General features: G+C 37.5%; 1 protein-coding gene across 4 annotated transcripts in view; it reads left to right on the plus strand.

Moving 5' to 3' along the window:
- Nucleotides 1–25723, plus strand: part of SCAF4 (SR-related CTD associated factor 4) — a 61894-nt gene that overhangs the window by 31643 nt on the left and 4528 nt on the right. The window contains exons 10-19 of one of the 4 annotated variants that reach the window (XM_019730173.3): nt 1198–1362; nt 1865–1950; nt 2859–3049; nt 3871–3971; nt 4674–4787; nt 5573–5729; nt 6927–7084; nt 8928–9093; nt 9181–9267; nt 9427–9618. In XM_019730173.3, the coding sequence (XP_019585732.2) occupies nt 1198–1362; nt 1865–1950; nt 2859–3049; nt 3871–3971; nt 4674–4787; nt 5573–5729; nt 6927–7084; nt 8928–9093; nt 9181–9267; nt 9427–9618 (1417 nt within the window). The remainder of the gene's footprint in view (nt 1–1197; nt 1363–1864; nt 1951–2858; nt 3050–3870; nt 3972–4673; nt 4788–5572; nt 5730–6926; nt 7085–8927; nt 9094–9180; nt 9268–9426; nt 9619–25723) is intronic. The other 3 variants (XM_019730175.3, XM_019730174.3, XM_074326145.2) reach the window with 3 other exon arrangements.

Genomic DNA, 25723 nt, shown 5'->3' on the forward strand with positions numbered 1-25723 from the left:
TAATTAAAACAAGGATGCTAAATATTAGAGATTATGGCTCTATTTTAGGGAACTGGCCTGTTTAGTTCTATAGTTCTTTCCCTTGCAAAGATCCCGTTTGGTAAATGTTGTGTGATTAGATGCTTTAGCGATCTTTCAGCTCTCAACATTCGGGACTGTAGTTTGAAATCTGTAGTGAAAGGAGAATAGCACACAGGCAAATTGCAGGAAGTTAGTAGAGATTTGTTCATTGGATTTATTTTAGTAAATCCTCTAATTCAGAGTTTCCTAAACTTGACAATGCATCCAAGTTAATGGGGGCGGGAAGGGGCATTTAAAACAATACAAACCCAGTGCTACAATCAATCTAGAGTATTTTTTTAATTGTGTAGTGATTCTGTTGTACCACCAGCCTTGGGAAATAATGCTTTATAGCCTTAGTTTAGAAAGGGTTGTAAGAAATGTGTTTAAACTATATTCATTTTCTTTTCCATATCATTTTCAGTCTATTCTGTACATTTCGTAATAAGAAATTGATACTGTGATTTTAGTAACTTGTTGATGAAGTTTGAAAAGTCTTTTATAAGCTGGTTTAAAATATGAAGAAAACCTATGAACTTATTTCTAAATGTTTAACAATTACTGAAAGTTTATAAATAATTTAGGAAGACTACTCTTGTGACATAATTATATTTTTAATTGTACTGGCATTGGAATAGCACATGCAGAAATATGTTAGGTTGTTGTCATTATTATATTTTAAAATCCTAAAAGTAGATATGTTAGTTGAAAGTCCCCTTAGAGTAAATTTTAAAAAAATGAACCTAGAAGTCGATGCTTCTAGCCATTCTTTCTCCCAAAAGTCTTAATTGCCTTTAAAGTTGAAGAGAGACAATTTGCAATAGAGTAACTCTAACTTTAAGTTCAGTCTGCCGCATAGCTTTCATATAAGTGAAGTTATAAATCATAAAACCCAACCTGTGTATTCATAATTTTAAAATGAGTTACAAGATTTGTAACCTATATACTTGGATATTTAACAATTCTTTGGATGAAGATTATCTATGGAAATTGTTCATTGTTGCATGTCATTGTAGTTTTTCCTTGATCAAAATTTATTGAAAATATTTTAGTTTTATATAAGGTAAGAGTTTTTCTAATTATTTTTGGTAGTTATTACCTAAAATCTACTTACACACTTTTCTTTAAAAACAAAAGGTTCCACTTCCTCCTAATGGACAGATGCCAGGATTTGGCCTTCTTCCTACACCTCCTTTTCCTCCCATGGCTCAGTCTGTGATTCCTCCAACTCCAGCCGTACAGCAGCCTTTCCAAGCTGCTTTTCAGGCACAAAATGAACCACTTACGCAGAAGGCACATCAGGTAAAACATCATTCTCGATGGTTGATTATTGTACTGGTTGCCTTGACTTGAGTGCAGATTCCTGCCTATTTGCTCCTTATCTTCATTTTTGAAAAATGAAGACAGTTACCTTAAGCACATATTAATCCTCTCTGTTCCCATTTTTCATCTGGGAAATGGACATAATATTGTCGATTTCATAAGGTTCTTGAGGATTGAGGCAGTATAGAATGCCTATTTCACCATTTTAGGTGATGGTTTATTAAAACAGTAGGTAACCTATACGAAGCAATTTCCAGAAGTGGAGTACTTCTAATCTTATAAACCACATAAAAAAATTTTTTCCCACTGAAGGCCAGTCATTATTAAACAAGTAATTCAGTCTCAAGTAACCAAAAGAACCGTTTCAGGGAGATTTGAAGTTTAGTGGGTTTTAGATTTTGTCCTCTTGACATTATTTATAATTTCCACTTTTCTCATGTAATGATTGGTGGTTGTTTGTTTGTTTGTTTGTTTTTTAAAGGAAATGGAGGTAGAACAACCTTGTATTCAAGAAGTTAAGCGGCATATGTCTGACAACAGAAAGTCGCGATCTAGGTCAGCATCCAGGTAATTTATAGAAAATGGTATTCCAATCCTATATGTCTTAGGAGACATAGAGATTAAAGTCAAGCTGGATTGTTTTCAGATATGCAGTGTTAATAAAATAACACTTGGTATGTCTGTTTGTGGATTGGGGGCAGTATTAATTTTCAAAAAATTCTAAGGTCATCTTACCCACATTTTTTCCCTTCGACTTGCTCTAATGGCTACATACAGGTAGACATTATACATGAAATTATAAGAGTTATATACTGTGTTTCCCCAAAAATAAGACCTAGCCAGACAATCAGCTGTAGTGCGTCTTTTGGAGCAAAAATTAATATAAGTCCCGGTATTATATCATATCATATATTATATAAGACCTTGTCTTATAGTAAAATAAGACTGGGTCTTATATTAATTTTTGCTCCAAAAGACGCTTTAGAGCTGATTGTCCTGCTAGGTCTTATTTTTGGGGAAACACAGTACTAATAATTCTTATAATAGTAATCAAAATTTCTGTACAAGTTTATCAGCCAACAAAGTGGAAAGATGATCAGTACTATAATCAGATTACATTTTTAATTGCTGCAGAACAGAAGACTTTACTGAGAAGAGAGATAACAGTAGTTGCAGTATATCTCAATGGTGGCAATTAGCATCTGACACTACAAAGATGTAATTTAGTATAGTACCAGAGGTATCGAAGATGAGAGGTACTTTTGTAAGCTGGCAACCTTCTTTATCTCATTTAAAATATGTGCATGCTTTCTAACTTTGAACACATTAATCTTTAGAATGAATTCCCTGCTATCAAATTCTTATATATCCAAACATTAAATTACCTACTTGTATTTTTTTCTGATTAATACATGCTTACATTTGAAAAAATTTTTTTATGTGCTATCCATTCTCCTCCCTCCTGAAAACATTAGGTCACCAAAAAGAAGGCGCTCTCGATCTGGTTCTAGATCTCGGAGGTCTCGTCATCGACGTTCTAGATCTCGGTCCAGAGATAGACGTCGGCACTCTCCTAGATCTCGATCCCAAGAAAGACGGGATCGAGAAAAAGAAAGAGAACGCCGACAAAAGGGCCTTCCTCCAATCAAATCAGAAACTGCGAGTGGTAAATTAGCCTTTACATTCAAACTTCCTACATTAGTTTTTTCGTGTCATGGGTTTAAACTGTTTTATAGCTTTTAGCAAAATACTGTTTTATCACATCTTATTTGTTTGGTGTATACCCTTGGATTGCTTTTCTATGTCAAACCAGCTGTAAAGCAGCGATAAGGAGTGAAACAATAACAGTATTGAATAATAGTGTGTTTTAAATTTAATGTGTGAAATATAGTCATTAACTAGCTCTCCTGTATACAATGAAAGGGGGTATTTCCCCCATAATAACTAATATCCTCTTTTATAAAGATTAACAATTTACAGACTACATTACACAGACTAAAGAGATTATTTCCTGAATCTCATGTTGTGTTTAGAAAGTTTATAAGGTGTACTATAGTCCATGGCTATTATTGAAATTTTAATTTCTATGACTAGGGCATATATGAGATTTCTGGAAGGCTTATTACCTAGGGCACAACGTAAGAGAAAAACCATATACACTTAACAGTTGGAAAAGGACAACTACATATAATGAGCAAAAAACAAAAGCACTGAATTGGTTGGTGATCAGGAGAGTTGGGATCAAGTGTTAGATCTGGCCCCAAAAAGGCCAGTTTTTTTTTTCCATCTCTTATGCATATTCACTATCCTGGTTTCATTTCTGGAAGTACTAGCACAGTTTTCTGGAATTTCTTAAATGTATGTGGAATCACTACTTGAACTTGAGGTATCATAATGTCACTTAGGCATATTTTCTACAATTTTTTCATGTAAGTTATAGTACTGTTCATTATCAAATGTGTATGTATATGATGATTTTATTTTAAGTTTGTAGTACTACACTCTGGGTGGGACAGCTGGACAAAAGGACTACTCAGCAGGATGTTGCCGGTCTCTTAGAAGAGTTTGGTCCAATTGAATCAATTAATGTGAGTGTTCATTAAATGATTTAATGACAGTGGACAGATGTGATTGTCATTTTACCAAATTAAGGACTTGAGACCTAAGTCAAAATTTGCCCAGGTTTGTGGATATGACTAGAGTTTAGGTGTTGTGAGTCCATGTGTAGCGTTTTCTGCATTTAACCATGTTTCTTTGATAACCAAGTTTAATTTAAAACGTTTTTTTAGAAAAGTTTTTATGTAACAAAGCTTGGGGAACTGTAGGCTCATTAATAATTGGCAGTTGAGAGCAAACTTGAATTGCCAATTTACAAATTCATTTAATCTCAGGTGATGGAACACTGGCTTGGTTGGGGAGGGGGTTATTTAGGGCTGTTGGTACTAGTTACTTACTGTGTTTCCCTGAAAATAAGACCTACCCCGAAAATAAGCCCCAGTTAAGATCGTCAGCCAGACGGACGCATTTAGTACGTTATGACAATGTTCCAGAAGATGACGTGACTGTATTTGAATAAATGTAGATTGTTGTACATGAAAAAATAAGACATCCCCTGAAAATACGCCCTAATGTGTCTTTTGAAGCAAAAATTAATATAAGACCTGGTCTTATTTTTCAGGGAGATAGGATAGAAGACCCAGTCTTATTTTCGGGGAAACACGGTAGTATTATATCTTGTTGCTGTTTGGTTTCGTTATCTTATTTTATAATATTAAAATGTTTTTGAGCAGATGATTCCTCCCAGAGGTTGTGCGTATATTGTTATGGTTCATAGGCAAGATGCTTATCGTGCCCTGCAGAAACTGAGCCGAGGAAACTATAAAGTGAACCAGAAATCCATAAAGGTACATTTTAATGCCTTACAGTTCATTTTTTTTAAACTGGAATTTTGGACACTGAGGCATTTCATATGCATCTTTTTAAAAAGAGGTTATCTGCTAAAAGTTAACGTAAAATTTTAAATGTTAGATTTGTGGTAGAATTTTCTTTGTTTAAAAAAAATGTAGATAGAATAGTTCATCAAGGTATTTAAATGATTAGTGTGTTGAATAAAATGTCATTGAGTAAAATATTTTGTCATTCCAAAATTTTTGGATTTTCTACATTTTAAAGTTTGTCCTCTCATTTTAGAATTAACTATGAGAAATATTCAGCAAAGATAGAAAAGATATAGATACATGGGTGTTCTTCTCCTGAGGGGCCACAGTCAGTGTTTCCTCAATGTCATAACACTCGGTTCTAGGATTGTGCTGCAAAAGGATTTTGTCTAATGCTGAATAATTCCGAGGTACCCAAGACTTTTGAAAGTGGTCCCCATTAGGCTGTGTTGAGCATGGAAGTTTGCACTTTTTCTGATAAACTTTTTCCTTTTCTCTAACTTTTATGCTGGCTCAGTGGGTGGTTGCAGGAGTAGATAGGGAGATGATGTGATGCCAGTCAATTTCCTAGGACAAAGAGGGATAAAAGGGTAACCAGTTTCCTAGCGCCAGATAGGATCTGGGGGTGGGTAGCTAGGCCAGGCTGCACCCTGGCCTCCGAGTCGCAGTGATTAGAATGGTGGGGAGCAGTGAACTCTCAGAACTTACGACATTCTCCCTTCCTTTTTATATTTTAATTAATGATGCAATAGATTGCCTGGGCCTTAAACAAAGGAATAAAGGCAGATTATAAGCAGTATTGGGATGTAGAACTTGGTGTTACTTATATTCCGTGGGACAAAGTCAAGCCTGAAGAACTGGAGAGTTTTTGTGAAGGAGGAATGTTGGACAGTGATACACTTAATCCAGGTAAAGCAGTATTTAATGTCTTTGAAAATTCATCTATTTTCTTGATAGTGCATATAACAATATTTGTTCTTTGCATTTGGAGATTTTTCAAGTACCCACTGTTTACCAGTCTCTCCATTATAAACTGAGAAAATGGTGAATAAGACAAATGTAGTCTTTGCTGTTATGCAACTTATATTAAGCGGGAGAGATGCAAATAAAATAATTACTAATTGTGGGGTTAATTATTAATTGCAATATTAAGCAAATCTTAAATGGAATTTTTCAGTGAAAACCTAACAGATCAAATGAGTCTTAAATACAGTGTTGATATTGTGTTTTAATCTAGTGCTTCATAATAACTTCTTTGAAAATGTTTAAATGTCCAGAGAAGCAACCGAAAGCAAATGTGTAAGACGAGGAGGTGCAGTTATTTGTGCTCATGAATATTAAAAATGCCAGATTGACAGTGAGGTTGCAGTGGGGGAAAGGGCCGCATGTGTGGACATGACCTGAGATTGGTAATAGTCTGGCAAGGGAGGAGTACAGGTGGCATGGCAAGTAGAGTAAACAATTAAAGGAACCTTTAAGCAGGAGTGATGGTTTGAGAGCCCATGGGAGGTGAAACAATGCCATGCCCCGCTTCCTCCCTCCACAATGCACAGTATCTTCACTTAAACAGATAGAGCTTGGTCTCTCTTCAGGCAAACAGGTATTAAGGGCCTACTGGGTGCCAGGCATTCTGGAAGGCTCTGGTCCATGATAAAAGGGAGTCTGCTCCTCCCTCCCAGGGTCTTTTGTCCAAACAAGACACTTGTGGTTTGGAATGTAGACTCTAGAGCCAGATGTATCTCTGGGTTGAGTCCCATGTCTGCCGCTTACTAGGTACGTGAGTTTGGGCAGATTGTCTTTATTTTCCGTGTTTATAAAGTGGGAATACTAATAATAATAGGAACTAGTTATAGGTGATTATGAGAATTCAATTAGTATATATAAAATGTTTAGAACTGTGCCCGGCACACGGTTATACACTTTTTTTTGTATGTTTGCTATTGTTGTTTGTTAATTTAACCAATATTTTTAAGATTTAGTATAGGCATTTCTTTAATAATCAGATTGTGGGGTTTTTTATAATCAGTATTTTAAAAATTATTTCTAGATTTAAATCACAAACCAAAAAATGGTTAACTTTTATTGTTAAATTTCTTTAACTTTCAGAGTGGAAAGGAATTCCCAAGAAGCATGAAAATGAAGTTGCTCAAAATGGAGGGGCAGAAACCTCACACACAGAACCAGTATCACCCATACCTAAACCTTTACCTGTGCCTGTCCCTCCTATTCCTGTTCCTGCACCTATAACAGTACCACCTCCACAGGTAAGAATATTTGGAGCATTATTTAAAAAATTTTAAGACAGATCTTAAAATCTGAAAGATCTGTCTAAATCTTATCACTGACATGAGTATATAAATGTGCATTATTGTTTATAAACTTTTTAACACATTTTTAAATAATGTTAGTAAAACCAGAATATATTCATATTGCCTTACATCTGTCTAGATTATTGAGTGTCTCACATTATAATGTTTCAGACTTGAAATGTAACCCTGTTAGAGTTTCTTCTATTCTGCCTACTCTCATCTTGTTTCCTTATTGGATCTTTGTTCTGAGGGAGTTTGGATTTATACCTAATGAGCAGTGATTTTGGAGGACAGAGAGTTTCTAAAGCTCTAATTTTGGTGGTGCTATCATGAATTTTTTTTAATGGAGAATTGAGAGCTGTTGACTAAATTAAATGCCATTTAACGTGAAGGTATATTCTTATATAGAGTCTTAGCTGTTGTCGTACTTCAGAAGCGAGAATCTGTATTCTGGCAGAGCTGGTATGAATCCCAGACCCTATTGTTTATACTCAGTGGTAGGAGTTTGAGCAAGTCACCTAACCTCTAAGCCTCGTTTCCTGTCTGTAAATGTGCAAATTCCCTTTCCTGGCTCTGGCTCTGGCATTTTATGTCACAGTTGTTTTGGATTAAATGAAATAATGTGTGTTAACTACTCAGCAGGTTTCCTATTAACATGATAAGAGTTGAACCATGAAAACCTTTTGGTTAAAATTATAAATACTTGACTCTTAGTTTTATATGTGATCTACTAGAATTTTCTTTCTTTTGGTTTTTTTACTAGACTTTTCTTGTCTTTCAATACCTTCTTTCCTCAGTTTCTAATATTAAATCTGATCAGATAAATCTGACTATCACGAAAGTGATATACACTTGATTTTCTTAATGTAAGAAGAAAATCATATGCTTTGTTACATATTTAGCTGTGATATTTTATAAATGAACTCCCTAAATTGCCACTTTTAGTTGACCTTTTTGGATATGCCATCCCAGTATAGGGGTTCTTTTTGTTTGTTTGTTTTTTAATTAAAGTTTATTAGGGTGACATTTGTTAGTAAAGTTACATAGATTTCAGGTGTACAATTCTGTATCACATCATCTATAAATCCCATTGTGTGTTCACCACCCAGAGTCAGTTCTCCTTCCATCACCATATATTTGTTCCCCTTTACCCTCAACTACCACCCCCTCCCCCCAGTATAGGTTTTAAGTAAGATTCAATGTATATCAGCATTCATTTAAAGAAACCTGCCTAGTATGTTAAAATTGATCATACTTTTTTTTTCCAAACAATAGCTAATATTTATTGGGTGTTTATTAAGTGCCGGGCACTAACATCTATTAACTTTTTAATCCCCGTAATTATGTGAGGTTGGCACTTAACTATTTTATAAATGAATTAAACTGAGGTCTAGAGAGCGTGAGCCTACTGCTCACGGTCACAAAGCCAGTTGAAAGGGTGGCCAGGCAGGTTGACCCTAGGACCTGTGATCTTAATCACTGTGAAAATTGTCAGATAGCTTTTCTTAGAGTTCTATTTCTCAAACTGAACATGGAACTTTTTTTTTTAAACATACCATATCCTATCAGAGCACCAAGAGATACGGGTGTAATACAATGTGAGTTTGCTGTCATAACGTAGAGAGTGCAACTTTGATATCTGTCATTTGGGGCGGGTACATATACCTATTTTCTATTTTTCTTACAATATCAGCACAAATTTAGAAACATGTATTTTCAACAGATACTTTCTTCATCCCTACTCACTATATGGATAGCAGGGTGACGAGCTATGTGGCTTCATTTTTCTTCTTTGTAGGTCCCACCACATCAGCCAGGGCCTCCTGTCGTCGGTGCTCTCCAGCCACCCGCCTTCACGCCTCCTCTGGGAATTCCTCCGCCGGGCTTTGGTCCTGGTGTTCCTCCCCCCCCTCCTCCTCCACCATTTTTGCGTCCAGGATTCAACCCAATGCATTTACCACCAGGTACACTAAGTTGTTTGAGAAAACATTCTTTATAGAGTGTGCAATAAAATAATACAGTGTAAGTTGACAGTATTTTTGTTATTCTAGGTTTTCTTCCTCCTGGACCCCCACCTCCTATCACTCCACCAGTATCCATTCCTCCTCCTCACACACCACCAATAAGCATCCCAAACTGTAAGCATGTTTTTCCTTTGTGTTTAGTTGTCCTCTGGGAGTCGGGAGTAGGAGGGCAAATGGACTAGTAGTAACAGAGTCTATAGTATGGCGAGAGAATGTTGGCTGGGGAGATACTAATTATTCAGCTTCACATGTTGATGTAATTATATTCCTTAGCTACTATCGCTGGTATAAATGAAGACACTACAAAAGACTTATCTATTGGAAATCCCATTCCAACAGTGGTGTCTGGGGCTAGAGGAAACGCCGAGTCTGGTGACAGTGTGAAAATGTATGGCTCTGCTGTGCCACCTGCTGCACCCACGAATCTGCCCACCCCTCCCGTAACCCAGCCTGTTTCACTTCTTGGTAAGTTAACTTTTTTTATCATTAGTTTTTTCCCCTCTGCTCAAATTAGGCTTTTTTTTAAAAAAAAGAACAACGCTAATTTTGGTAAAATGTTCTGAGGCTGATACTTTTCTTTGAGGAAGGTCTTTCTCTTAAATCAAATATGTGCTCTTGGTTTTCACTAAGAGTAGCCCAAGAGACAACCTCCATGATGAAATCATGTTTGTTTGACCTGAATAACAGTTGGGTTTGCACATCTTAATTTGCTATGGAAAAGTGATTTGTCTCTGTGAAAAGGAATTGGCACAAAGTCCATGACTGACATAACCCCAGATGTCCCAGCTTTATAAGAGATAACATTTCTTTGACAACATAGTGTTTTTTTCCTCTCTGGACCAATTTTTATGCATCTAAAACTGCTGGACTTCAGTAGCATTCTCTGTGGGCTAGCAAAGAAATGATCTTCGATACATTGCAATAAAATGACTTCATTGTCCGAGTGACAGTTGCACAGCCTGAGGTAATGCTTCCCCACTGACCCCTCGGTTTTCTCCTGCTAGAATTTATCTGTTGTGCTCGACCCACAACTTTACTACTGTGATTAAGAGAAGTGTCATTTAGATTGTTTACAACTTTAATAATCAAGAGGCCTTACCCTTGCTTGCTTGAATTATAAATTAATACATACTTGTTATACTGACCATCTTTTAAATTAATAAATTGTTGTACTGGCAGTGGTATTATCAAGTATAATTAACACTTGATTCTCCTAATGCGTAGTTAATTTGTTCTTGGTATTAAGTCCTGTGAGTCCATTGTCTTTTTCAGAGGTATATGTGTGTACACGCTTGCTTTCATAATCAGAAATTTTAGGAAAGAACACATTGGTTACCTGTGAGATGTAGGAGTATGGGACATTGGTTTGTGATGCAGGACTTTTATTTTTCACCTACACCTTTCGGTACTATTGGAAAGTTTTACTTCGTGCATGTACTACATTTATAATAAAAATCAATTTGTTTTCAAATGGCATGCTGTCTTCTGCCCTTTCCAAGACTGAGTTTAGGCTGACAATAAACTTGATTTGTATTTCCCTTAACAAACTGGGTTGTGATTAAAGATGATTTGGGGTTAAAATTTGTCAGAAGTAGTGTAGCAGTAGTCATCATAATGATGGAAAATAATTTGTTTAATAAGAAGGTTGCTTAAGAGGCCTGCGCCCTAATGGAAATCATATAGTAGATGGAACATTGGACTAGCAGCCGGGAAACTTTAACATCTTTGGCTCTCAGTTATGTTTTGTCTTGTTTGTTTGTTTACTTCATATTTGTAATAAGGTGATTGCACAAGAATCACAGAATCTGATTTGGATAGAATTTTCTGGTCAATTCTTTTCCTTCACCCCACACTCCTGATTAATTATGGTTGATAAGAAATTTTCTAGTCTAGCGTCCACAGATATTAGGCTATCTGAGACTATTTACAAAATTGTGTGCATTTGTGCTTTTTTCCGGGCTTAGTAAATTCATTGAATAAGTGAGAAGATTTCATATCTTCAAGAGTTTAATAACCACTACTTTCAAACAACTTTGAAGAATCAGTAGCCTGCCTCTGATTTAACATTTAGATCTTGAAGTCTCTGCTCTTTATTTCTTACCTCTACTGAAATGTATAGTTTAAACTCTACATCTAGCGTGTGATACAAACTAAAACACAGATCAAAAGTTGGTGAGCTTGAAAAATAAACTTAGTACGGCTAAGCACTGCTAGAAAAATTTGTTAGCATTTAATGTTACCTCACATGCCTGTTTGGATATTCATCCCCCATCTCCAACAACCCCCCGAAAGAAATCTTCATGAGAGAGGGGCATTTGTTACACGAGTTAAATGGGTGGATGGCTGGTATTTCAATGCGTGGCTGTTTATACTTCACCTCTGATGAACGTTGTAACTTTTAAAACAAAATTTAGAAATTGAAGGCTATTCCAAATCTGGAAAGGTTAACATTTGACATAACATAAAAACGAAAACTTGTTAAAATGAGCACTTTTAACTAAAATGCAGTTCCAGTCATGAGAACAGGAATGCCGTCCATGTTCCTTCAATTAGAAATCTTGAAAAGAATATCCCATGAAATTTGACCATTTAGAGAAATGAGACTTTTTAATGCAATGTATGCAAATAATGGAAGACTTATCCAAAGGGCTCATCTCACAATTCCATGCTTTTGATAAAGGCATGTACTAATCAACAGCCTAAATAGGATCAGTAGTCAAGTTAAGGGTACTGTCGCTGTCAACCAAGTGATGGAATCCTAGAAGTACAAATGCTTGCAAGTTTTCTCTTGGTGCTCTAATGTTTTCTTTTATGATCATAAAAGGGAATGATGTGCTATACCGGAAAACTTAAAACCTAGAAGTAAGCTAAGGATGATACTAAACTTCAGTTTCTTCATCTGTAAAAAGGGGGAATAAAAATGATATACCAGGATGTCGTGATGCTTCAATGGGCTGACGTATGTAATTAACAACCTGCATGGGGCCTGCCACGGGGTAGGCTCTCAGTGAGTGGTGGGTGCTTATTACAGGTAAGGAATGTCACAGACGATATTTAGAATACCTGGAGAGGAATGTTTATATTTTGCAGTTCTAAAACTAGACTGTAGCTGTTTGTTCTAAACTTACATGTTTTGGCAGACAGAGGAAGCAAACTTTGTAGGAAAAAAATTTATCATAGCATAGTTGCCTCAGACCTTTTCGTGGTAGGTTAGACCAGGTCGTAAGTTTGCACATACTGAATTCCATCAGTTGGCTTACTGAGAAAATGTATGTGTTGGCCATAGTGGTGTTTCATTTAGATAGCACAACATGACATCTATTCTTCCCATTAATGATACTCAAATAGTTTTCTTACAGTGGCAGATGAATGTGTCATTGAGACTTAACCTGAGTTCTCAGATCTTAATTTCTGAAATATGGCAATAATATTTTTAAAGGGGCCAAACAAATGTTGACGGATCTCCCAAAAGTCTGTAGTGAGGCCTGATTGTACTGGTGGGAGGAGATTAGGGTGCTTTAAGGACTGTTTGGTTTAAATAATTTTCTGATGATCGGACTTAAGTGTGGGTGTTAGTGTGGGAATATGACTACATGTTTCTGGTGTTGGGCTAAGGTAGCCCACACTTCCAGAATTGTGGAGAACTAAATCTCCATCTTTTAGAATTTCTGATTCTTTCAGTAATTGATAATCTGAAAGTATAAAATTACTTCATGCACAATAATTGCCACTTGATCTTAAAGAAGTATGTTCTTAGTACCTCACATTCCATTATAGCTAAGTAGAACAGTGGTGGTTTTACAATAGCTAACGGTAACAGTCTACAACTTTGATCATTCAGAGAGGAATATTAAAGATGACAGCAATTTAGTTCATTCTCTTTACTGTATAAGTATATATGTTTACTTTTCAAAAACTTCTGTATGACATGTATCTCTAATATTGATGTACAGCATATTTTTATTAAAAAGTTCATTGTAAATGTGAAATTTGGGTTACTTTGGTGTTCCAAACAATAAAAAAAAATACACAAAAAATGTTTGTTTGTGTTACATATCTCTACTGTGTTACCAGTATATCTAAAATATCTTTTCAAGAAAAAATTACTCTAAGTTGGATTCATTCCTTTTGTGGAAAATTAAAGCCTCATTCCTTGCCAAATACATTTAATTATTAATATGCAGAGAATCTGCCCAGTTTTGTCACACTGCTATAGATGATGGTGAAATTTATAAATAAGAATTGAGTATTTGTAAGACTGCTTCCTACTTAACGCAAAATTCACAAATTGGTGGCCTGCGGCCTGAATTGCTAGATGTCCTTCATTCAGGCTTGGTGTTCATACATCCCTGCATGGCCTCAGTGGGCGTCTGAGATGATGTTCCCAGATTGGGATGCCTTAAGAAATCATGTGAGCAGAATTGGTTTTTGAATTATTAAACTTCAACAGGTGCGCTTACTTTTATGCAGTAGTTTTATGATCCTTAAAACTGCCGAGAAGATGAATAATTTTACCATCAATTTCTGTAATTACTTTAAAATTAATATTTGATCTGTGGTCATTTTACTTAGCTTTGGATTTCTCTGCCCAGAATTTTGATTTTTTTTTTTTTATAGTTAGTAATTTTTAACAATATTTAAATTAGAACATTAGAGCACCAATCTACTAATGTGAATAACATTCAAAGGAAACCCGAAGAAAATCCTAGAAAGTAGTTTTTTAATGATGACTTCTCATTTTTAATATATTTTTTTCTTATTGTGAACTTTACTATATTTGGTTATGTTAAATTATAAGCTGGAGGTATCTGCCAGGTATTTGATTTGCTACCCGAAAAGCCTGTTTACTATTTATCCTATCAAAGTGTTCTTCTCTTGAAAGCTTTAAAATATTTGAATTTGGTACTCTAAATATTGCATTGTTATTCCGTTAGTGTTTTGTAGTAGAAATGGTTCCTAAATGTTCATCACAGTGCCTTCAACTTAATATACAGGTTGTTCAGTAGATAATTAATAATAATCCACAACAATGTTTGCCTTGGACCTGAATTTATCCATGCATACACTATATTTTCTCTGAAGGTAAAGAAGCACTTCAAACAAAACATGGGGAAGGTCTTGCACAAAAACCTAAAAGCTGCTTATCACATTGTCTCCACCGCCCTCCAGCCTGCGCTTCCTGGGCTGCAGAACTCCAGCCTAAAGAGTCTCTTAAGTTTAAATCTCTGACAGATGTCTTTTGGGGCTTGAGGAAGGTGGGAGGGGCAGAAACTGGGCGCTAGGTTCATTTTGGTAGACAGATACTGCTGTGAACAATTTCAGGTAAGATTTTTTTCCAGCCGACATTGAAAATAAAATTCCCTACAGATACTCTCATTCAATGGTAGGTTAATTGTATATTTCAAACTTCTTGATTCTGATAGTGCAACTCTTAAGTCTAAGTCATAGCTGTTTTACTTTGCCAATTATAGTAAAATAGCAATTAGTATACAAACAAATTCTGAAAAGTGGCTGTAAATGAACTATAGAGAGATGACCAAACCTATTGTACGTTATTTTGCAAAAAAACAAGGAGTCATTTTAAAGTGATAATAATGTCTCTGGTTTCTCTTCATTTGAAATTCTGGTTCTCATGTATTAGATTTTATCAAAACAACATAACCTATGCTAAAAATAGATACACATGTCAGTATACCTGCATTGTATGTTATTGAAAATTCAAATTTGTCTTAATCTCACATTCTAAGCACAGTTTTTAAAATAATCTTAAGATGTAATCTAAAAATGTGCTTTCTCTCATTCTGTGAAAACTAGCTCCTTATTCTTCCATTCTCTCTGCTCCCAATGTGGTGCCTACTACAAGAGTTGCCTGGGAGTGTTTTCAAAATAATTATGCCCTATGTTATTGGTGAATCGAGGCAAAAGAAGTACTTATATTGGTTTTACTGTTATTTCAATTTTCTGAAGGTCTGGAATAAAAAGCCACTTTTGGTGACTATATATACCCGATATCTGACAATGAAGTTTGCGAACTTGTCGCAACAATGTTGCTAACATTTTTTGATATCAGAGGGATTATTCATTATGAATTTGTACCAACTGGACAAACATTTAACTAAGTTTACTATTTGGAAGTGCTGAAAAGGCTGCATGAGAAAGTGAGACGACCTGAACTTTTCGCCAACAATTCATGGCTTTCGCATCATGACAATGGACCAGCTGACACGGCACTGTCTATGACGGAGTTTTTAGCCAGTAAACAAATAACTGTATCGGAACATCCTCCCTACTCACCTGATCTGGCCCCCAGTGACTTTCTTTACCCGAAGAGAAAGGAAATACTGAAAGGAAGACATTTTGATGACATTCAGGACATCAAGGGTAATACAATGGCAGCTCTGATGGCTAGTCCAGAAAAAAGAGTTCCTAAATTGCTTTGAAGGGTGGACTAGGCGCTAGTGTCAGTGCATAGCTTCCCAGGGGGAGTACTTCGAAGGTGACCATAGTGATAGCAATACAGTATGTAGCACTTTTTCTAGGATGAGTTTGCAAACTTAATTGTCAGACTGTATAAACGCCTAGGGGCCTCTGGACAGTGGTGAGACATAAGAGTGGTTGGTGCACCTTTTCCTTGTGAGAAAATTTTGATTTCAGTTCATGGAAAATGCCACAGTGACATTCTATTGGGATCAAATCAAAAAAGGTAGAACTGCAACTATGAACAGAAAAGTAGATTGTGAAAGAAAATTGCAGCCTTTCACAAAATACATTTCAGGTCTTAGATTTACAGTGGAAAGAGACTCGCCGCCCTGAGGGGGGCGCCTGGACCTTGTGGCCTCTGCTCTTGCCCCCTGAGAGGTATCTTCTCATCAAGGAGTTTGGTAATCACCTCTGCCACCACCATTCATTCATACGTTCAGCATGTGTTTGTTTATTCGGGACCTACTGTGTGCCAGGCCTTCTTCTGGAAACGAGAGATACCGGAATGAACAAGACAAGGCCTGTCTTCCTGGAGCTCATATTATAGTAGGGACTTACATGAATAAATGAATAATTTTACATAGTGCTATTTTTATGAAGAGAGTAAAGCAGAGAACAATTAAGGGGTTGGAGGAGTGTCACGTGGGATGTGCTATTTTAATTAGGGTGGCCAGGGAGGGTATGGAGATGATACGGAGAGAAATACTAGAAGAGCCATGTAAACACAGGAAAGACATTTCAGGCAGAGCAGAACGAGGGGGCTGGAGTGAGCACGAACTTGGCTTGCTTGAAGAACCACACTGGTCTAGTGTGGCCGGGGCAGGGTGAGTAAGGGAAGGGAGTGCAGGCGACGAGTTCAGGGAAGGTTGTCAAGTCCAATGGGAAGTGCTGTAGGGCTTTGAACGGGGTTATAATATGGTTTACATTTTTTAAATGATGACTATGGCTGTATAATTAGAGAATAAACTAGGAACTGGGGAAAGAAGAGACCAGTTTGGGTGCCATTGCAGTAGACGAGATGAAAGCTAACAGCTTGCATTGGGGTGTGTAATAAGTGTTGGATTCTGAATTTATTTTGAAAATTGAGCCTTCAGAATTGCCTTATAACTTAAAAATGGGGTGTGAGAAAGGTGTCACAATGACTTAAATCTTTGACCTGAGCAATTTGTACAATGTAATTGCCATTCCTGAGATGAGCACATACCGAGGAGGAGTGGGTTTGTGGGGATGTCAAGTTAAAATGTTGGGTGTTTTAACTTTGATATTCAGATACACATGTTAAGTAAACAACTGGTAAAAGTCTGGAGCTGGAAATTCTGATGTCATCAGCAAACCCTGTGAGGTTACTTAAGAGGGAATGTAAATAGAGAAATAGAGAGATGAGCCCAGGAATAAATTCAACATTCCTCAATATACCTAGAACTAAGGTATACATAGTTCCTTATGCCTGGGACCCTTCCAAGGAGTTTGTATAGATCAGTCATTTAGGCCTTACAGACCTATGGGGTAAGTACAGTTATCCGCATTTTATAGGTGGTGAAACCAAAACGCAAAAAGGTGAAGTAACCTGCCAAGGTCACAACTACCAGTGGCGGAGCTAGGATTTGACGTAGCCTTACTCCAATGCCTGTGCTTTTAAACCACTGCTATACTGCCCTATCTAGCAAAGGAAACCGAGAAGGTGCGATCAGTAGTAGGCTTAAGAGACAAGGAGTGGGAGGCATTTTGGAAGCCACGTAGAGAGAGTTGCTAGGAAGGAGGGAGAGATGGACCATCGGATGCCTTTCATGGGTTAAGGAAGAGTGCTGAGACTTGTCAACTGGATTTAGTGAAATGAAGGCTTCTGGATGACCTTATAAAATGTGGTTTCGTTGGAATGATGGGTCCAAAAGCCCAAGTATATGGGGTCAGGAGAGAATGAGAGAGGATGAAATGGATACAATGATTTTAGACATCTCTTTGAGATTTGTTACATACGGGAATAGTAAAATGGGGTGATAATTGAAAGGAGATGCAAAGGGAGTTTATTTTTTTATTTCTAAAAGATAAACTACAGCATTTTTATTACTAGAAAACCCAATAGAGTAGAAATTTTGGGTGCAAGGAAGATTTGCTAGGTTGATAGCTTTATGAGGGATTTTGATGCAGGGTTTAAATAAAGGGCTTAGCCCTTAGAGCACATCTTCACAAATGAAAGGAGTCATACGGATATAGGTGCAGGTAAATTGGTAGGTTTGGTGGTAGGTAGGTAGGTGAAAGTCTTTTTCTACAGGCCTTTATTTTTTTTTAATGATAAACCAAATAGGATAAATAAAATGTGGTTTATTCATATAACGGACTATTGTTTGGTAATAAAAAAAATGAAGTACAGGCATACCTTGGAGATATTGCGAGTTTGGTTCCAGACCACTCACTGCAATAAAGCAGATATCGCAATAAATTGACTAACGAATTTTTTGGTTTCCCAGTGCATATAAAAGTTATGTTTACACTATACTGGATTCTATTAAGGATGCAATGGCATTATGTCTAAAAAAACAATGTACATAAGTGAAAACCACTTTATTGCTAAAAAAAATGCTAACCCTCATCTGAGCCTTCAGCGAATCCTAATCTTTGCGCTGGTGGAGGGTCCTGCCTCCATGTTGATGGCTGCTGACTGACCAGGGTGGTGGTTACTGAAGATTGGGGGGCTGTGGTAATTTCTTAAAATAAGATAACAATGAAGTTTGCTGCATCAGTTGACTTCCTTTCACAAACGATTTCTCTGTAGCATGTGCGGCTGTTTGGTAGCATTTTGCCCACAGCAGAACTTATTTCAGTATGGGAGTCAGTCCTCTGAAACCCTGCTGCTGCTTTATCAACTAAGTTTAAGTAATATTCTAAGTCCTTAGTTGTCATTTCAACAATCTTCGTAGTGTCTTCACCAGGATAGGTTCCATCTCAAGAAACCACTTTCTTTGCTTATTTATAAGAAGCAACTCCCCACTGTTAATGCTTTGTCATGAGATTGCAGCAATTCAGTCACATCTTCAGACTCCACTTCTAATTCTAGTTCTCTTGCTATTTCCACCATATCTGCAGTGACCTCCTCCACTGAAGTCTTGAATCCCTCAAATTCGTCCATAAGAGCTGGAGTCAACTTCTTCCAAACTCCTGTTAATGTTGATATTTTGACCTCTTTCCATGGAGTATGAGTGTTCTTAATGGCATCTAGAATGGTGGGTGCTTTCCAGAGGTTTTCAATTTACTTTGCCCAGATCCATTAGAGGAATCACTATCTATGGCACCTGTCACCTTACAAAATGTATTTCTTAAATACGATTTGAAAGTTAAAATTATTCCATCATGCATGGGCTGCAGAATGGATGTTGTGATAACAGGCATGAAAACATTAATTTCATTGGTGCATTGTCATTGAGCAGTGATATTTTGAAAAGAATATTTCTGTACATTACGTCTCAGCAGTGGCCTTAAAATATTTAGTAAACTATGTTGTAAACAGATATGCGGTCTCCCAGGCTTTGTTGTTCAATTTATAGAGCACAGGCAAAGTAGATTTAACATAATTCTTAAGAGCCTTAGGATTTTTTGAATGGTAAGTGACATTAGCCTCAGCTTAAAGTCACCAGCTGCATTAGCCTATAACAGGAGAGTCCACCTGTCGTTTGAAGCCAGGCATTGACTTCTCTCTCGCTATGGAAGTCCTAGATGGCATCTTCTTCCAACAGAAGGCTGTTTCATCTACATTGAAAATCTGTGGTTTAGTGCAGCCACCTTCGTGAATTATCTAGATCTTCTGCATAATTTGCTGCAGCTTCTACATCATCAGCATTTGCTGCTTCACCTCATACTTTTATGTGATGGAGACGGCTTCTTTCCTTAAACTTCATGAACCAGCCTCTCCTAGTTTCACACTGAAGGCAGCTTCTTCACCTCTCAGCCTTCATGAATTGGAGGGAGTTAGGGCCTTGCTCTGGATTCAGCTTTGGCTCAAGGGAATATTGTGGCTGGTGTGATCTTCTATCCAGACCACTAAACCCTTCAGATGAGCAATAAGGCCGTTTCACATTCTTATTTGTGTGTTCACGGGAGTAGCTCTTTTTATTTCCTTCAAGAGCGTTTGTGCAGTCACAACTTAGCTAACTCGTTCAAGAGGCCTAGCTTTCGTCCTTTCTCGGCTTTTGACATGCTTTCCTCACTAAGCCTAACCATTTCTCGCTTTTTATTTAAATTGAGAGATGTGTGACTTTTTCCTTTCAGTTGAATACTTAAAGGCCATTGTAGGGTTATTAATTGGCTGAATTCCAATATTATTGTGTCTCAGTGAATAGGGAGGCCCGAGGAGAGGGAGGGAGAGAGATGGGCGAACGGCAGGTTGGTGGAGCAGCAGAATACAACATTTATGGGTTATGTTCACCTTATGTGGGTGCAGTTTGTGGTGCCCCAAAGCAACTAAAACAGCAACATCAGAGATCACAGATCAGCATAACAATAAAGAAGTTTAAAATACTGCAAGAATTACCAAAAGGTGACAGACACAAAGTGAGCAAATGCTGTTGGGAAAATGACACCAGTAGACCTGATCACAGGGTTGCCACAAACTTTTGATTTGTTTAAAAAAAGAAAAAATGCAGTATCTTCAAAGCACAGTAAAGTGAAGTGCAATAAAAGGAGGTATGCCAGTTGCTGACACATGCTACAATGTGGATGAACCTTGGAAAGGTAGGCGAAGTGAAAGAAGCCAGTCACAGGATCACATGATTCCACTCCTATAAAACGTTCAGAATAGGCAGACCCGCTGGGACGTAAAAGATGCGGTTGCCTGGGGGTGGGAGGATATTGCAGCAAATGGATACAGGGTTTCTGTTGAGGTGATGAGGATGTTCTAAAATTGATTGTGATGGTTGCCCAGCTTTGAATGGACTTAACCATTGAATTGTGCATTTTACATGGGTGAATTGTAGGCTATGTGAATTTTATCTCACTGAACTTGTAATAAAACATCAGCTCACAGCAGACAGAATATTAAGGGAAAATGTGAACATAGGAAATAAGTTTCTAAAGATGGGAGAATGTGAGTGGACTAGGAAATTAGGATTGCTGGGCAAAATTAAGGGAGTACTTGTGGTTGTAGTTATAAATGTAAAATGAGACCAGTGGGCCTGTTGGTGGGGCAATCCCCAGCCATGTTCCAGAGCGGGTCGGATAGAAGAGCTGCATATAAACCAATGCTGAGGTTCTTCCAGCAACTGTGGTGAGGGAGAACCATGGGCTCCAAGGCAGGTAAGGAGGGAAGTAGAAACATGAAGGGCACTGGGGGGTAACCCTAGTGGGTTTGAAGATTGTTCTGGGAAGGGGGTCAGAGAATGGGGTACTTGAAAAGTTGGAAGTTCTCAATTGTAATGGAAGGGCCGGGACTTCTAGAGGCCGGGGTAGAATGGAAGACAAGGTCATTGGCGGAGAAGTAGTAGAGCTACCTTGCTGTTTCTAACTACTCATTTTGGATGTTCCCGCCACCCTTTCTGCTCCTATCTCCCCCTCCCCTTTATTCATACAGCAAATCCTGTTTTCTTTAGAGATCCCATTTATTATGTGCCTCTTGTATCCCTTACTTACGTTCCCCTGAGATTTCAAAGTCCGCATTGGCTGCAAACGGTGTTACCAACCGTCCCCTCCCTCCCCACCCTTTAGCCCTGTAACATCCCTGTTCCTTATTCTGTGTTATTCTGAACATCTTTGCTATAGATAGCAATGGCACCTCCCCTTCTAGCTTGACTTTTAGTTTTTAACTGTGAAATATTTTCTGACCCATCATAGGAAATATCCACAGTGAAGTCTAGGTTATTTATTTTGAGTTAAACTTCAGTGTATTTCTTAAACTTCTTGAATTCAGACATTTCAGGCTGTCATTTTTTTGGTCTGCCTTAAAATCTTGCTATATTAGAAGTTTTAGAGTCTTCTATCCAATGTGGTATTTCCCCAGGCCTGAACTTTTTCCTTTTTTGTTTTACCAATATTCTGGGTAGCATCATGACTCTTCTCTTCTGAGCTCTAGGTATGCATGTAGTAATTTCACATTTCCACCCAATTTAATCCAGACCTCTCCAACTCTTAGTATCTCCATATGAAATTTGTTATGTTTCCCCCAAAAGGCTTTTCTTCCTAAATTCCTGCGTTGTGTTGATGCTTCCATCAGTCATTCAGAGCAGCGCTGTGTTCCTCCAACTCTTAAATTCTGCCTACTGAATGTCTTAAATCTCTTCCTCGTCTCTAGCAACTTTGTTTCAGTTCAGTCATCTGTCCTTTGTATTGGTGGAATAAGAGCTTACCTACTCTCCAGTGTCATGCCTCCCCCATGCTTTTCTGTATTCTACTTGCTAGAAGGATCTTTCAAAAATGAACATAGGATCACCCCTGCTAAAAAAGTCCTCAGGTGTTTCCCCATCACTTTAGGTCAAAGTCGAAGTTCTTCTCACGACATAAGACCTGAAATGCCCTGGTCTATCTATTCAGCCTCATAAACCTCTTCTTTTTTTTTTTTTTTTTTAGTAATTTGTATTTACACAAATTCTTGGTGCTTCAATAAATGTCCTGTAGTTTCTGCTCTCTGGGTTCTCCTCAAAAGACATTCTATTCTGTTGCAGTCCTCAGAATAACTCTTTGCTGCTTCATTTTCTAAGCCTTTTCAAAAGCTGCTGCTCTCTTGACCAATGATGTTTTCCTTACTCATATTGGCCTGGTATATTGTTCCCTTTGGTACCCAATTCAGACATCCCCTGGAACTCCCACTCAGAGGTGTACACACCAACTTTATCAGTTACACCTTTGCCACCATGCTAGCTTGTGCCACTTATAGCAGTTGACACTTGTCCGTTTTACTAGGCTATGTGCTATTTGAAGGGAAAGTACTGTGTTTTCTTTATATCCCCAGCACATTAAATGAGTTGATATAAATGTAAAGCTCAAATACTCAGTATATGTGTGAATGAATTTAATTTGTAACTCAAGCAAACTTGTTACTGGTATTTCACATCATACTTCCAGATAAAATGAGTAACTGCTTTGAATGCCCTTTACACCTGAGTAACTCACTCTTTATTCCATTGGTGTATGCATAATGTCAGCTTTCCTAATAAAAATAAAGTGAAATTCAGCTAGCATGCCTACCAAGGGCTTATGCCACCTGATACATTTTAAATTAAGTATAACTTATAAAAGCAGTACATGTTCATTGCAACAACAAGAAATCATCCGGTTTCAGCATTTCTGTGGTCTGAAGACCAACATTTGGGACTATGGGAGTATTCTATTGGGAATCCACATTTTATTGGTCCATGAAGGGTTAAAAGGAAGTCCACTTACTCACAAATGAGGGAAGGGATTTGAAAGTGTAACATTTTAAGCAAATTAAGAATACAAATAGCCACATGTATAGAATAAAAGAATTAAGCAATGTTTTTTCTTTATAAAAAATATGCTTTATGTAGGTGGTTTAACTATATGATGACTGTAAACGTTAACCCTGTTAAATCAATCTGTATCTCTGTATGCACCCTCGGACCATGTTATAAAGGACGTAAGAGACATGTTCCTAGAGACAGGTTTATATTGTGTAAAGAATCTTCCCCCCGTTTCTCTCTTCTATACAAGGGTGAGTTGGCCACTGTCAGGCTGTTAGTTGAGGAAGCTGGCCATCTTGGGGAAATCAGGAATAGGATTTTTCCCATTTCCCTACAAGAGTCACTGTTTCCTCTTAAAGACTCACCTGATCTTAATTCAGATGCTTTGAACCCCTTCCCCATTTTTCCAGTGTAATTTAAAATTTTGCCATTGGCTCCTTGATCCTGTGGACAGATACTCGAATGTGCCACACTGACCTCTATAAAACTGAACATTGTTCTTTTTAGTCCTTGAGTAAAAGTTGGTGGGAAAGTCAAATGTGATTAGGTGCCTCTATATGTGATGCGTCTTTATTAATTTGGCCATAGATAGGTACATAACATTTTATGTCGCTTGTTTTGAATTAGTCCACAAATGTTGAGACTATGCAATTTCTTTAAAAAAGAACAGAAAAAAAAAAAAAAAAAAAAAGAACAGGGATATACCTTAGGTCTTATGTGCTTCTGTTGTCCCTCTGTATGGTATATACTCAAATATTCACTAGGCGATTGAAGAATGTTCTGAAATTTACTTCCACGTGAGCTATGGTATAGGAGGTGGTTGTCTGTATGTTCATTGCCTGGAATTTTCCTAAAGAGTCCAAAGAGTCTGAAGGAGCAGGGTCTTTGCCTCATTCACCCATTTCATGTTTTCTGACTTTTCACTGAGGTAATGAGCATTTCTCAACTTCAGGCCTGACATGTGGAAGCTCAGTGGATTCACATTTTTCCCAACTACAAAAGTGCTTGACTTGAAACTGTGGTGGGTATTGGGGGACCACAAGGGGTGGATAGGATCTGAACGGTTGGAAATGAAAAATGTTGGGTTTGTTTTTGCAGTCAGATATTTAGTGGTAGGCTATTTATCACCTGTCAGCAGAGATGTGTGGAGTAATAATGTCAGCATTTAACTGTGTGCCAGGCTCTGAGCTCCTGTGTGTTTTATGCCATTTAATCTCAACAAAAGGTAGGTATTATCACATTTCTGAGGCACACGTCCAAGGTCACGCCTGTGTAAGACTGTATTTCACCAAACATAATATATTTCTCTTTAAGCATTTAGAAGGTATTTTAAGTAAATACCAAAGCATGTGAGGGTTCATGTTAAGAGTCATAAACTAGTATACATAATGTTTTCTGGTCCACTGTAATTAATGCTTAAGTCTGACGGAACAGTACTGGACCACATGTTGTGAGGGGCAAAAACTGACCCAGAAACTCTTGTATATCACATTAGTGTTAATTGTTTATACAGAAAATCTAGGTGCACACAGAACTTGTTAAATGTTTGCTAAAGTGAATGGGAGGAAGTGATTCAAGGTGTAAACACAAATTAACATGATGTTGAGGGAAAAAATTATTAAAATACTGGGTTTGCTCTCGGGTCATTTTTCTATTGGTGTCACAGAAGCATTTCTCTTAGACCATTGCCCCTTGATAGTCATAACCCGTAACTTACTCAAAGACTTTTCTGTGGTATGTGGGTACATAGCACATTCTAACAATATCTGGAACATTTTCTATTATTAGAGTAACTCCTGTTGGTCATAGTAGTGCCCTGTGGTGTTTACATTTGCAGAGAAATAAATTGAGATACAACAATGCCTGTTACTTAAGGGGTGAACCAAAACAGAAATCCTTCCTTCGTTCCCATGCCATCATAAATGATGGATTGTTGACTCTGTATAATTCTTACACTAAAGCACGAGCACACCCTCATCTAAGCGGGCACTAAACCCAATTAGGGGTTTTGACTTTCAGCAGCACCAGCTCGATCAGTCTTGCCAGCTTTGGAAGATGAGCAGGTGAGTGAGTGGCCGAGCGGTCAGCGTTATTGCAGCGGCAGTTCAGCCTAGCAAGTCACACGTTACACTGCACTTTGAAAAGGGACCTGTGGAAATAAACTCTGCGTCTGTGCACGGAATTCTATTTTATAAGCATTAGTGCTTGTGTAATGCTTACTGCAGAAGAACTACTTAAGGCATTTTAATGACACTGAATCTAAGACACCCCCTCTTTACCGAATGTTCTGGTCAGTGACCCCCGTTTTTTCTAGTAGTAAATCAAATAAGACTTCCAGTGTAAAGTTTTCTTCAGAATACGCCTGAAATAGTCATCAGTTCAGTCCTTGATCTCATTAGGACTTAGCCCCTTGCGTTTCTCATGTTTGACATATTTTGAGTGGTGAAACAGCCACGAATGACGGGTCTAGGAGATTTTGACATACTCTTTCCAAAAATTGGTAATTATAATTTCCTTTTCCGGCTTATTTTGACCTCTACCTATCTTAGATACTAATGTATACAGTATACTACTAATATGTATTTTTATATATATCTTTAAGACTGCATGCCATGTCTTGTTACAGGGTCTTCACATTGAGTTTATGACTGGTAGACTGGCAAACAATACAAAATTTTGAAGATTCT

Source organism: Rhinolophus sinicus, chromosome 17 (genome assembly GCF_057876585.1).
Source record: "Rhinolophus sinicus isolate RSI-liver-muscle chromosome 17, RSI-T2T, whole genome shotgun sequence".
NCBI classification, from domain to species: Eukaryota; Metazoa; Chordata; class Mammalia; order Chiroptera; family Rhinolophidae; genus Rhinolophus; species Rhinolophus sinicus.